Here is a 12389-nt window from a genome sequence, read left to right on the forward strand (position 1 = left end):
AAATTAAAAAAAATTTCAAGATAAAAGTTATTTAAACGAAAAAATTTCGTTTTTCAATTTTAACTTAAAAAAATTTTGAAAATTTTTTATTACGCAAAAAAAAAAAATTAAAGGAAAAATTAATGTTAAAAATATTTTTATCAAAATTCAAAAATTGAATTTTTTAAAAATTTTTGAAATTCCTTTATAAAAAATATAAAATTTTTTTTTCCCCGGTCATTTTTATTTCAAATTTTTAAACTATTTTTTTTGCATTTTGCCCCATTGGATTTTCGTATTTAAAATGGGGCATTATAAATTAATTTCAAAAAATTTAATTTGGAATAAAACTTAATTAAATTTTAAATTAAATTTAATTAAATTTAAAAAAATTTACAAAAAAATTTTAATTATTAAATTAATTTATTAAATTGAATAAATTTTATTATTCGATTGATTTTTTATTATTTATAAAAATAAAATAATATTAATAAAAATTAAATTCAATATTTTAATTTTTTAAAATGATTTTTCAATATTAGGTATTTAATTATTTTTCGCAAATTTTTTTAAAATAATAAATGATTTAAATTATAAATGATGTCACATAATGAATTCATTTAAAAATTAAGGTAATTTTTTTTTTATTTTTTTTTTAAATTAAAAACGTAATATTAACACAAATTAGGTTTTAAAAATTTAAAGCAAAAAAATGTTTAGAAGTAAAAAAATTTAAGAACGAAAAAAAAATTTTTCATTTGTGAGAAAATCATTAAAATTTATTAAAAAATACTAAAATTTTCCTTATTTTTCACTTTTTAGTTCGCTTTTCAGTCATAAATATTCCCAGCTTGTAAATTCGCTTCGACGACGAGCCCTTTCAAGAACCTTCTCGACTAAGCCACTGCATTTTTGTTTTGATAACGAAGAGACGCTAGTTTAAAAATTGAATATTTTCCGAAAATAAATCAAGAAATCACAAATTTGTCGGAAAAATATGGAAGACTACATGGACGAGGAGAGTTTTTTTTTGGAAGCAGATTTATTTAATCCAATCGAAAGGCATTTGAGAGCTGCAGTAGTTGCACAAAATCCGGAAAAGATAAAGGTAAACAAAATTTTAGCACAAAAACTCGGAAAAAACTTACGTTTTAATTCGTTTTTTTTTAGGAATTACTTGCAATCAATCGCTATCCTCTGATCTCCGTGTTATACAAAGCTCTGCAAGTTGGAAATCTGGAAATCGTCAAGTTACTCTTCGAAAGTGGATGTGTTTACTTGAGACCTGTGGATGAAGAGCAATTTGTAACTGTCATCAGGGAACTTGACCCCAATTCATTAGAAAAAGTGGAAATTGTGAAATTTTTGCTTACTCGTTATTTTTTGAATTTTCCAGTTCGATTATCCAGAGAACATTTAGAAGTGATTGATGGTTTACTTGCTGACAAAACGCATAATTTATTCGAATATTTGCTTGAAAACTTCTATTCCGAGGAAAAAAACAAATTATTTCCGCTGATGAAGAAATTGGAAGTTGCTGTTCAAAATCCTCATGTACTTTTGATATTATTGCACGAGAAAATCAACACTTTTGATGGCATCGACGAATACGTAGAGCAACATTTTTCCGAATTTGTCCGGATTTTCAAAGAATTGCTGCTTACAGACACTCCGGAGACGATTCAACTCACAATTGATATTTTTCAGGTTTTGTTAGAGAAAGAAGTGGATCTCGTGCTTCTGGCGTTCGTGTCACAAAGAGAGTTCGATGATCCTATTTTTAAGGAAACACATTTTGAGGTTATTTCTCCGGTCTTGTTGAAACGTTTTTTTCATGTAATTTACATTTTATACAATCTGCAACGAAAAGGTACGATTCTCAACTCAATTTTCTATTGGTTTGAGTTGTGTTGCTGGAAATACAGAAAATATTATCGATTAAGTCTTTGCATGATTCCGTTCATAATGAAACCAATTGATCGATGGGATATGATTAAAATAATAAACGTGGATTATCGTGGATTCAAAGAGCTTGAACGATTGCTGGATAGTGACAAAGGCAATGTAGTGCCTCTGAAAGGAATTTGCCGCAATGTGATTTTAACAAAATCGGCTCAAGTTCAAGGTTTTGATGCTAAGAGAGTTTTGGTAGGATTGTGGGCATTAAATTTGCATGCAGATTTGAAATGTTACTTGCTTCGCATTCCCGATCCGAGTTGGATGAATGACTTGAATTTTTGATCTGAAAAAAAAATGATTTTTTGTACTTTTGATTTACAATTATTTAATAAAAATTGAAAAAAAAAAATTATTTTTTTTATTATTTTATACTTTTTAGTTCGAGCGTCACAAAATTTCGAATTTCTACGCCACTGACTTTAACCGCCATTCAAAAAGTAAACAAACCACAGAAAATAAATTCTGAAATTAATTTTCAGAAATTTAAGGAATTTAATCGTAAAAAGAAGGAAAAATTGTGAAATCAGTTAAAATGAGCGAGAACAATGATTTAATTGCAGCAATTGAGGCACAAGACATTGAAAAAATTAAGGTTTTATAAGTTTTCTGAACTTTTGAGCAAAATTATTATTTTTTTTTATATTTTTTTAGAAACTTGCTCAAGCTGAAGAAAATTCTATGTTAAAACGTACGTGGCTTCATTCACATGAGATCTCTGCTGCCATAAAGACAGCCAATGTGAAAGTTATCAAAACTTTAGTGGATATCTGGACCTCGGAATCGGAATATTGGAACTCCCAGTTCAGAAGTTGTTGTGAATCGTATTCGGACGAAGCATTAGTTTGCTTACTTAAGACGGAATTTGCATCTGACGAGGAAAAAGTATCAGTTCTTGAATACTTGTTGCCTCATTTTTATGCGAAAAGTCCGCAAAAGCGCAAAAATCTCAGTGTTGATTTGATGTTTGATTTTATTTGTCAGTGCTGGTTGTTTTGTCCTCTATTCGAAAATTACTTCCTGCAAAAATACTATTTTTCGGAAGAACGCAACAGCTTGTATCCACTCATCAAGGCGTTGCAAGACCTCAATGTCGATGAAAATCATGCTGTTTCGATTCTCTTGCACAGTGACATTATTTATTTGGATGGAATATACTTTTACGCCAGTTTAATGGAGTTGGCTTTTAAGGTTTTTGTAAAATTAATTCTCGGAACTAATGAAATGATGAAATTGGCGATTGAAATTTTGAAAGTCCTGTTGGAAAAGGATATCTATGAAGCGTTTGAAACGATCACAGATGATTTGTGGTACATCCCGGATGAAGAGATTGAAGAAGAAACCGATCCGGTGTCGCCTTTCTTGCTACAACGCGCATTTCAATTCGTCTACTGCACTTTTAATTCACAAAATTTTTGGAAGTTGAATTCTCTCATGAAAGGTTGGTTCGAATTGTGTTGTAAAAATAGGAAAGTGTCTTATCTAACATGCCAAGCTTTCATTCCGTTCGTTATCAGCATCCCAAGTCTTGAACTAGACATTCGTGAATTGATCTTGGAACACGGTTTCGAGAAAATTTTACGATTATTTCCACAACGTCACGAAGGATTCCAAACTTTGAGCCGCATTTGTCAAAACATGGTTAAAGAAATCGTTGTTGAAGCAGCGAATCATCAACCACATGAAGTCATCAAACGCGTGTGGTCATTGCCGTTGCCCGAAACTGTCAAGTGCGAAATGTTGCACCTTCCAGATGCCAGTTGGATGAATGATTTGCCTGATTTTGATTAATTAAGGAATTAATTTTGTACTTTTTTGGAATTATTTAATAAATTATGACTAACCTTATTTAACGCTTTTTAGTTCAAGTCTCAAAAATCTTCCCAGCGAACATCTAACTCCTTAAAATATAACACGCCACTGCTTCCAATTCAATCATAAACAAAAGGACGCTCCTTAAAAATTTTGAAAAATCTTTAAATTTATCTATAAATTCAAGTAATTTAAAAGAATCTTCCCCAAATTTGTTAATTTTACGAAGATGTCTTCCAGCGAATCCTTTGACGATGATGATAAAGTAAAAAATTAATAAAAAAGTTGTCAAAACTTCGATAAAAGACACTAATTCTTTTACTTTTAGGAATACTTGGAATGGTTCGAGAGCTGTAGTAAAGATAATGAACTCAAACTTGGCTTCAAAAATGCGATTTATGACGGAAACTTGGAAATCATAGAGGCTTTTGTGGAAAAGAATATTGACAATGCTTCCAAGTTTTTGACTTATGATAGTTTAATACATTTAGCCAACCAACAATACAATTATACTGAAATTGAGAAGCTCGAAGTCTTAAAATACTTATGGCCTCGTGTTTATGCTCAATACTCGTCCAAAAGTTCAAGTAGCAGTCCATTTAAGAAGCTTTTTGGTGTAATTTTGAAGTTTTACGCTGAAGGAGATCATCTCATAATTGATTTTATTATGAAAGAATATTACACAATGGAACAAAACACTTTTTCCCCAATATTGAAGGAACTTCAGAGCACCATTGGCGAATGTCAACCACTTTGTATCTTTCTTCACAGCGAAATTCCGTCTCTGATTGATTATTACGAGGAACATCTTTCAGACGAATATTTCTTTTTTGAAGAATTGTATGAAAATTTCAGAAAAATTCTTAGAAAAGACTCGCTAGATGCCGCCAAACTTATTGCAACAATCTCAAAAGTGCTTTTAAAACAGGATTTTAGCAAAATTTTCGCTAAAATCATGGAGAAAGCCGAAATATTATCTTATGGTTACTTCGAGGAGAAATTGATCACCGAGCACCAAAAACGAATTTTTCAAGCAATTTACTTTTTGTTGGAAGATCGCACGATTGAAGATGATTTTTTTGATATGGCATTAACTTGGTTAAAATTTTGCTCTAAACATGAAGAGAAAGAGCTCTTTTCGCTGTCGTTGAAAAGTTTAAGTCCGTTTATCTTGAAGCAGAATAAGTTAATTGCAATAGAAAATCTTTTGACTTGTCCTAAAAAACGAAAATTCGATGACATGGACGAGTTGGAGACAGTAAAAACGTTGAAAGAGAAGTGTCGCTATTTGATTTGGAAGAAAATGACTCCGAATGTGGAGACTTTTATGGATTTAGTCGACCGAGTTTGGGCTCCACGGTTGCCGGAAGTGCTCAAATGCAGCTTGTTGGGCATTCAAGATGCTGATTGGTTACGTGAATTGGAAATTATTTGATGGAAAAACTTTTTTTTGTGATTAAATTATGATTTTTAAATAAATTTTTTAAAAATCTGTAAAAAAATCTAAAATTTTCTTTAGAAATTCTTCCAAAAATTATTAAAAATTGTCTTAAGCAGTGCTTTTTAGTAAAAACAAGACCTAATTTGTGCAAAAAGTCCTCGCTACTCGTCAAAAATATACTTTTTTCACGAAATTTTGATTTTTAGTGTGTTGAACAAGAGCTTAAATGACTCAAATAAAATAAAATGCCAAATTTTTAAAATTTTCTTTATGATATTTCCTTATAAAATCGCAAATTTTTGTAAAAAGTAAGAAAATTTTATTCAAAAATTAAAATTCAAGTACAAAAAAGTGTCAAAAGAGATCAATTCATTTCCAAGTCACTCATCCAATCAGCATTCGGAATGCCCAACAAGCTGCATTTGAGTATTTTTGGCAACGGCAAAGCCCAAACTTGATTCACAAAGTCCTTGCCAGTCTCGACATTCGATGAAATCTGTTGTCTAATCAAGTCACGACACTTTTCTTGCAACGTTTTTCGTTCCCGTGCATTATTATAATTCACCAACTCGTCCAAATCACAAACTTCCCGTTTATTGCAGAAAAGCAAAAGAATTGCCATTTCGAATAAATGTTCCTGTTTGATCAGAAACGGAACCAAGCATTTAAATGTCTCCGAAAATAATTTGTCATTTTCTTTGGCGCCGAATAAAAATTGAAACCAGGTGTGTGAGATATCAAAAATCTTTGTCTCAGTCGCGGGATCGTCATCCAAGTAGTAAATTGCTTGAAAAATTCGCTTCTGAAGCATCATGATCGTATCTGTTTCTCCATTATCAAGCATTTTTGAATCACATGCATCCATGAGTGTTTTGAAAACTTTGCTGAAATTCTTGTCTAAAAGCACTTTCATGATTTTAGCAGCAAGTTTTGTGGTTTCTGGCGTGTTTTTTCGCAACAACTTGGCAAAAGTCTTGCCCATCTCGTAAAAAAACCAAAAAAGGCACATGTCGTTGTTGTAATAATACGCAAAAAAGTGAATCAAACAGCGGATTTTGCTATGAAGGAAGATACTGAGTGGCTGACAGTCATCAATGGCGTTCTGAAGTTCCTTCAAAAGCGGAAACAAAGTATTTTGCTCTTCCGAGTAGTAGAGATTCATCAAATAATCGACCAAGAGATAGTGTTCTTGAACGCAATAACGCAAAACGACATCCAAAATATCCTTGAAATGATCGCTATTTGGATATTTTGCAAGAACTTGAGGCAATAAGTACTGAAGAAACTCCAATTTTTTGGTTTCAGCGTAATTTTGATCCAATAAACCCGTCAACGTGTCAAAGCCCAAGTAGTTTGGTTCATATAAGCCCGAAGTCCAACATTCCACAAAAATTTTTGTGATTTCCAAGTTTCCCGATCTTATTGCTTCATGAAACTCATAGAAGAGGCACGTTGAGCGTTTCGGGCGTTTTGGCTCGTTAGGATCGATTTCCAAAAATTCCTAAAAAAAGAGAATTTTGAGATTTTCTAATTGAACTTTTGACAAAGAAATTTTTACAAACCTTCACTTTTTCAATATTTTCTGCTTTTACAGCATCGGATAAGGTTTTGATCGAAGCCATCACTCGTAAAATCAACAATTTTGGGTGAGATTCTATTAAATTTCTTAAATTTGAAAATTTTTCAAAATTTTTAGGAGCGTCCTTTTGTTTATGGTTGAATTGAAAGCAGTGGCGTGTCAATTTTTAAGGATCTTGATGTTCGCTGGGTAGATTTTGGAGACTTGAATTAAAAAGCGTTAAATAAGGTTTGTGATTATTTATTAAATAATTCAAAAAAAGTACAAAATTAATTCCTTAATTAATCAAAATCAGGCAAATCATTCATCCAACTGGCATCTGGAAGGTGCAACATTTCGCACTTGACAGTCTCGGGCAACGGCAATGACCAAACGCGTTTGATAGCTTCATGTGGCTGCGATTTCGATGCTTTGGCAATGATGTTCCGGACAATTAATTGACACAATTGCTTCAAAGTTTGACATCCTTCGTGACGTTGCGGAAATAATTCTAAAAATTTCTCAAAACCGTCTTCCAAAATCATTTTACGAATGTTTACATCAAATTTTGGGATGCTGACAACGAACGGAATGAAAGCTTGGCATGAAAAAAAAGATATTTCCTTTCTCTTGCAGCACAGGTAGAACCAACCCTTTATGAGAGATATAACCTTCCAAGAGTTTTGTGAATTCATACTGCTGTAGATCAATTGAAATGAGCGTTTTAGCAAGATAGGCGACACTGGGTCGGCATCATCTTCGTCAAAATCTTCATACTCATCGTCCCACGAATTTCTCGATACCATTTCAACCGCTTCATTTACTTCTTTTTCCAATCAGAATTTTCAGTATTTCAATCGCCAATTTCATCATTTCAGGTGTTCCGAGAATCAGTTTCAAAAATACTGCGACAATCTCCTCTAATATGGTATCAATACCAATGTCACCAAAATGTTCAATGTCACTGTGCAAAAGGATCGAGATCACATGCCTTTCATCGACTTTTAGTTCTTGGAGCTTCTTGATGAGCGGATACAAGCTGTTATGTTCCTCCGAGTAATAGTAGTTTTGAAGGAAGTAATTTGTGTACAAAGAACAAAACTGCCAACATTCTGGAATAAAACTAAATAACATGTCAACTTCGAAAAATCCAGGTCGCTTTGGGTCTTCCCAAAAAAGATGAGGCAACAAATACTCAAGCACAGACATTTTTTCCTCATCAGATGAAAATTTTTGGAGCGGTAAGTCATGTAACGCACATAATCCGCCTGCCTTCGTATCGTTCGATTCAGTTGTCCAGATATCTACCAAAGTTTTAATAACATTTAAATTTTTGCTCCATATCGCAGTTTTGAAGGGAAATGAATTGGGCCAATATTGCTTTAATTCAGCATTCTCTACAGTATCAGCTTGAGCAAGTTCCTGAAAAAAATCCTTTAAGAATTTTTGATCAAAAGTCTCTTAAAATTTAACAAACCTTAATTTTTTCAATGTCTTTTGCGCGTATGGCAGCAATTAGATCTTCATTTTCGCTCATTTTAACAAATTTCACAAGTTTTCGTTCTTTTTACTATTAAATTCCTTGAATTTCTTAAAAATTATTTCAGAATTTAATTTCTGTGGTTTGTTTACTTTTTGAATGGCGGTAAAGTCAGTGGCGTAGAAATTCTGAATTTTTTGACGATCGCTGGGATTTTGATGAAAAAAGCGAACTAAAAAGTATAAAATAAGGAAATCGTGAGTATTTTTAATTAAATTTTATTAATGCCAAGTCAAAAGAGCAAAAAAAGTAAAAAATCAATAATTTCTTTTTCAGATCAGAAATTTAAATCATTCATCCAACTTGGATCAGGAATGCGAAGCAAGTAACATTTCAATTTCTCAGGAATATTCAATGCCCATATGCCATCAAAAAATTTTCTAGGCTCATAGAGAACAACTTCCGCCGTTTTAGCTATGATCACGTCTCGACAAATTCCTTTCAAGGAGTCCGAATCATCGCTCAACATCCGTTCAAGTTCCTCAAAGCCGCCTTCTTTTTCAATTATTCGACTTAGTTCCCATTTAAAAGTTGGTTTGATGACGAATGGGAGCATAAACCGACAAAATTGGTAAGTCTTTTCGAAATTCTCTGCAACACAGCTCAAAGCAACTTGTGATCAAAGACCAAATCATCCAGTCATTTTCGGATCCGAACAAATGAAAAACCATCTGGAACAAGCGTTTTTGCAGCAATGGTGACTTGAAGGCGACAGAATTCGACTCATCATGTGAAAAATTCCACGGAATATCTACGAAATTAGCAACAATATTTTCTATTCGTTTGTCCAAGAGCAGTCGAAAAGTCTCGATAGCGAGCTGCATCGTTTCTGGAGTATCTTTAAGGAGCAATTTCACAAAAATCATGAAAATTTCCACCAAATTTGTAAATATGTAAAGTGTTGAGTCTTCAAAATACTCAATTTCGCTGTGCAAAATAATCAAAAGTGCATGGGAATCCTCAACAGCTGCTCCTAATCTCTTCATCAGCGGAAAAAGCTTGTTTTTCTCTTCCGAATAAAATATTTCCATCAAATACTGGACCATACCATGCTTTTCGTTGTCATGAAAATTGGCAATCAAGCGAAAAATCTCCAAGTCCATCTTAAGATTGTAGTTTTCAATGAAATGCGGAAGAGCATATTTGAAGATTTTCAATTGTTCGGCCTCGCTTGGGTCATTTTTGTCCTTAAAAACACCCAAAAGTGCCGTACAATCACGAGGTCTTAAGCAAACAAAGCCACTTTCGAAGATCAATTTGATTATTTCCAAATTTCCGACTTCAAAGGCATCAAAAAGTACAAAAGGCAGGGGATGGCGATTCGAAGCTAGCAATTCCTGAAAAAAAAACATCGAGTGTAAAAGAAGCTTTGATGAATAAAAATGACTGCCTACCTGTAAATCTTGGATATTTTGTGCTCTTACTGCAGCTATAATGTATGGTTCAAGAAAGTTTGGGTGAAAGCCCTGTTCCATCAATTCTCTTACTGTTTCGTGGTTCATTTTTGTTGATTTATTTGAGGATTTTTTCTCAAATTTTAAACGTGCGTTTCTTTATGATTGACTAGAAATCCAGTGACGTCGGTAAAAAAATTAAATTTTTAAAGGAAAATCTCGCTGGGAAGGCAAAAGCAATAATCAATAGTTATTCCTGATTTCGAGGACAAAAGGCATTTTTTTTGATCAAAAATATTTTACAAAATAAAAATTGACGTCTTTCTTTTGAAATTTCAAATATTTCAACACTTTCTAAATTTTTCCTAATTTTTTAAAATTTCATTTAATTTTCATTTTTTTATTAAATTTTTTGAATTTATTTTCTAAATTTTAAATAATTATTAAATTAAACTTTATTACTAAGGCCGTTCCAAATTTTTTCCGATGTTTTCGTCCCAAAACATTTTTTTTAAAATGGGGGGGGGGGCAAAATAAAAAAAAAAGTTTTTAGATTTTAGATGTTTTTATGGTATCTACATTGAGATTTGATGATTTAAAATTGATCTGAAAGTAATTCAAGTTAAAAATTTTAACAAAAAAAAATTCATAAAAATAACCGTCAAAAATTTTTGAAAAATAATTTTTAGGAAATATTTTTATAGAAGAAAATTCATGTAAAATTTCGATTTTCAACACTTTTTAAAATTAAATTGGAAATATTTAAAAAAAAATTTTGAAAATTCCTTGAAAAAGTAAGGAAAAGGACCAAAAAATGGTCAATTTTGATGAAATTTTTAACTTTTTTTTTTATTTTGCCCCATTGGATTTTCGGCTTTTGAAATGGGGCAGGGGACAAAAACATAGAAAAAAATTTGGAGCGGCCTAAATAAATATTAAGAAATAATTAATATTTTTTTGAATGTTAATATTATTTTTTTTTTAGTATAAGGTGCGCTATTTTAAAAGTCAAAAATCCAATAGGACAAAAAAATAAAAATTCATCTAAATTTGACCACTTTTGGTCTTTTTCCTTATTTCTTCATGAAATTTTAAAAATATTTTCAATTTTCTAGAATTTTTGTGTCGAAAAATGAGATTTATTAATATGATTTTTTTTCTCTAATCTAAAAATATTTTCAAAAAATTATTTTTAAAAATTTTATGACAGGTAGGTATTTTTATGATTTTTTTTTTTTGTTTAAATCTTTAACCTCAATGTAGATAAATACCTTAAAAACAACAAAATATTCATTAATGACCAAAAAAAGTTTAATTTTTTTCATTTTGTAAGATTTTCATTTTTACCGCATTTCGAAGAAAAAATGCGGTATTAAACTCGACTTGTCGTGTGTGTGTGTGTGTGTGTGTCAGTAACACTGTGCCCCAAAATTTTTATTAGTAGGTACGTGAGCCCTCATAATAGGAGGATTTCGGCTGAAATTTTTTTGATCAATTTTTTTTGCTAACATCTATAAATGGCTCCTGTACATCGGAAACGCAAAATTTAGAAAAAGTCCAAAACAAAAGTTGTTTCTAATGCTAAAACCTTCAATTTGAGCTGGAGAACCGTGATCTACAAAAGTTGAAAAAATTTTGAAAAATCGGTTTGTGAGCCCTCATAATAAGAGGATTTTGACTTAAAATTTTTGATCAATTTTTTGTTATGTTCGAAAACGCAAAATTTTTTTCTAATGCCAATAAAAAAAATGTTTAAAAGAGCCCTCATCGAAAACGCAAAATTTGGAAAAAGTTTGGCAAAAGTTTTTTCTAATCCAAAACCTTTTTACAAAAGTTGATGTGAGCCCTCATAATAAGAGGATTTTGGCTGAAATTTTTTTTGATCAATTTTTTTTGCTAACATCTTTAAAAAGCTCCTGTACATCGAAAACGCAAAATTTGGAAAAAGTCCAAAACAAAAGTTGTTTCTAATGCCAAAACCTTCAATTTGAGCTGGAGAACCGTGATCTACAAAAGTTGAAAAAATTTTGAAAAATCGGTATGTGAGCCCTCATAATAAAAGGATTTTGGCTGAAATTTTTTTTCATCAATTTTTTTTTGCTAACATCTTTAAAAAGCTCCTGTACATCGAAAACGCAAAATTTGGAAAAAGTCCAAAACAAAAGTTGTTTCTAATGCCAAAACCTTCAATTTGAGCTGGAGAACCGTGATCTACAAAAGTTGAAAAAATTTTGAAAAATCGGTATTGAGCCCTCATAATAAAGGATTTTGGCTGATTTTTTTTGTCGTGTGTGTTTTTTTTGCTAAATTTTTTTTGCCATTTTAAAAAGCTCCTGTAATTTGGAAAAAGTCCAAAACAAAAGTTGTTTCTAATTAATTTGAAATATATATGAAATTTTATAAATTTTGCAAATTTTATTTTCCCTCATAATAAGAGAATTTTGACTTTTTTTTTTTTTTCATCAATTTTTTTTGCTAACATCTTTAAAAAGCTCCTGTACATCGAAAACGCAAAATTTGGAAAAAGTCCAAAACAAAAGTTGTTTCTAATGCCAAAACCTTCAATTTGAGACTGAAGAACCGTGATCTACAAAAGTTGAAAAAATTTTGAAAAATCGGTATGTGAGCCCTCATAATAAAAGGATTTTTTTTCATCAATTTTTTTTGCTTACATCTTTAAAAGGCTCCTGTACATCGAAAACGCAAAAT

The 12389-nt window shown here is 31.3% G+C and overlaps 4 protein-coding genes across 4 annotated transcripts; 2 read left to right on the top strand and 2 right to left on the bottom strand.

Moving 5' to 3' along the window:
• The first annotated feature begins 907 nt into the window (after positions 1–907).
• On the top strand, positions 908–2247 carry LOC134831719 (uncharacterized). The gene is made up of 2 exons (XM_063845526.1): positions 908–1087; positions 1150–2247. The coding sequence occupies exons 1-2, from the start codon at positions 977–979 to the stop codon at positions 2218–2220; spliced, it is 1182 nt and encodes a 393-aa protein (XP_063701596.1). The 5' UTR covers positions 908–976; the 3' UTR covers positions 2221–2247.
• Positions 2248–2375: 128 nt separating this feature from the next.
• LOC134830965 (uncharacterized) lies at positions 2376–3775 on the top strand. Its single transcript, XM_063844586.1, has 2 exons — positions 2376–2530; positions 2590–3775. The coding sequence occupies exons 1-2, from the start codon at positions 2471–2473 to the stop codon at positions 3724–3726; spliced, it is 1197 nt and encodes a 398-aa protein (XP_063700656.1). The 5' UTR covers positions 2376–2470; the 3' UTR covers positions 3727–3775.
• A 1720-nt stretch (positions 3776–5495) lies between these two features.
• On the bottom strand, positions 5496–6876 carry LOC134831895 (uncharacterized). The gene is made up of 2 exons (XM_063845728.1): positions 6751–6876; positions 5496–6689 (listed from the first exon to the last, which is right to left on the bottom strand). Exons 1-2 carry the CDS (start codon positions 6808–6810, stop codon positions 5553–5555), a joined length of 1197 nt encoding a protein of 398 aa, XP_063701798.1. The 5' UTR covers positions 6811–6876; the 3' UTR covers positions 5496–5552.
• Positions 6877–8525: 1649 nt separating this feature from the next.
• LOC134831741 (uncharacterized) lies at positions 8526–9836 on the bottom strand. The gene is made up of 2 exons (XM_063845548.1): positions 9681–9836; positions 8526–9623 (listed from the first exon to the last, which is right to left on the bottom strand). Exons 1-2 carry the CDS (start codon positions 9786–9788, stop codon positions 8811–8813), a joined length of 921 nt encoding a protein of 306 aa, XP_063701618.1. The 5' UTR covers positions 9789–9836; the 3' UTR covers positions 8526–8810.
• Positions 9837–12389: the final 2553 nt, after the last annotated feature.

Source organism: Culicoides brevitarsis, chromosome 2 (genome assembly GCF_036172545.1).
Source record: "Culicoides brevitarsis isolate CSIRO-B50_1 chromosome 2, AGI_CSIRO_Cbre_v1, whole genome shotgun sequence".
Classification (NCBI taxonomy): Eukaryota; Metazoa; Arthropoda; class Insecta; order Diptera; family Ceratopogonidae; genus Culicoides; species Culicoides brevitarsis.

Excerpts from the sequence above, each read along its gene's own strand:
- LOC134831895 (XM_063845728.1), bottom strand. The coding sequence starts at position 6,810 with ATGGCTTCGATCAAAACCTTATCCGATGCTGTAAAAGCAGAAAATATT. Across the intron at positions 6,690-6,750 it reads AAAATATTGAAAAAGTGAAG|GAATTTTTGGAAATCGATCC; the intron begins GTTTGTAAAAAT and ends CTCTTTTTTTAG.
- LOC134831719 (XM_063845526.1), top strand. The coding sequence starts at position 977 with ATGGAAGACTACATGGACGAGGAGAGTTTTTTTTTGGAAGCAGATTTA. Across the intron at positions 1,088-1,149 it reads AAAATCCGGAAAAGATAAAG|GAATTACTTGCAATCAATCG; the intron begins GTAAACAAAATT and ends GTTTTTTTTTAG.
- LOC134830965 (XM_063844586.1), top strand. The coding sequence starts at position 2,471 with ATGAGCGAGAACAATGATTTAATTGCAGCAATTGAGGCACAAGACATT. Across the intron at positions 2,531-2,589 it reads AAGACATTGAAAAAATTAAG|AAACTTGCTCAAGCTGAAGA; the intron begins GTTTTATAAGTT and ends ATATTTTTTTAG.
- LOC134831741 (XM_063845548.1), bottom strand. The coding sequence starts at position 9,788 with ATGAACCACGAAACAGTAAGAGAATTGATGGAACAGGGCTTTCACCCA. Across the intron at positions 9,624-9,680 it reads AAAATATCCAAGATTTACAG|GAATTGCTAGCTTCGAATCG; the intron begins GTAGGCAGTCAT and ends TTTTTTTTTCAG.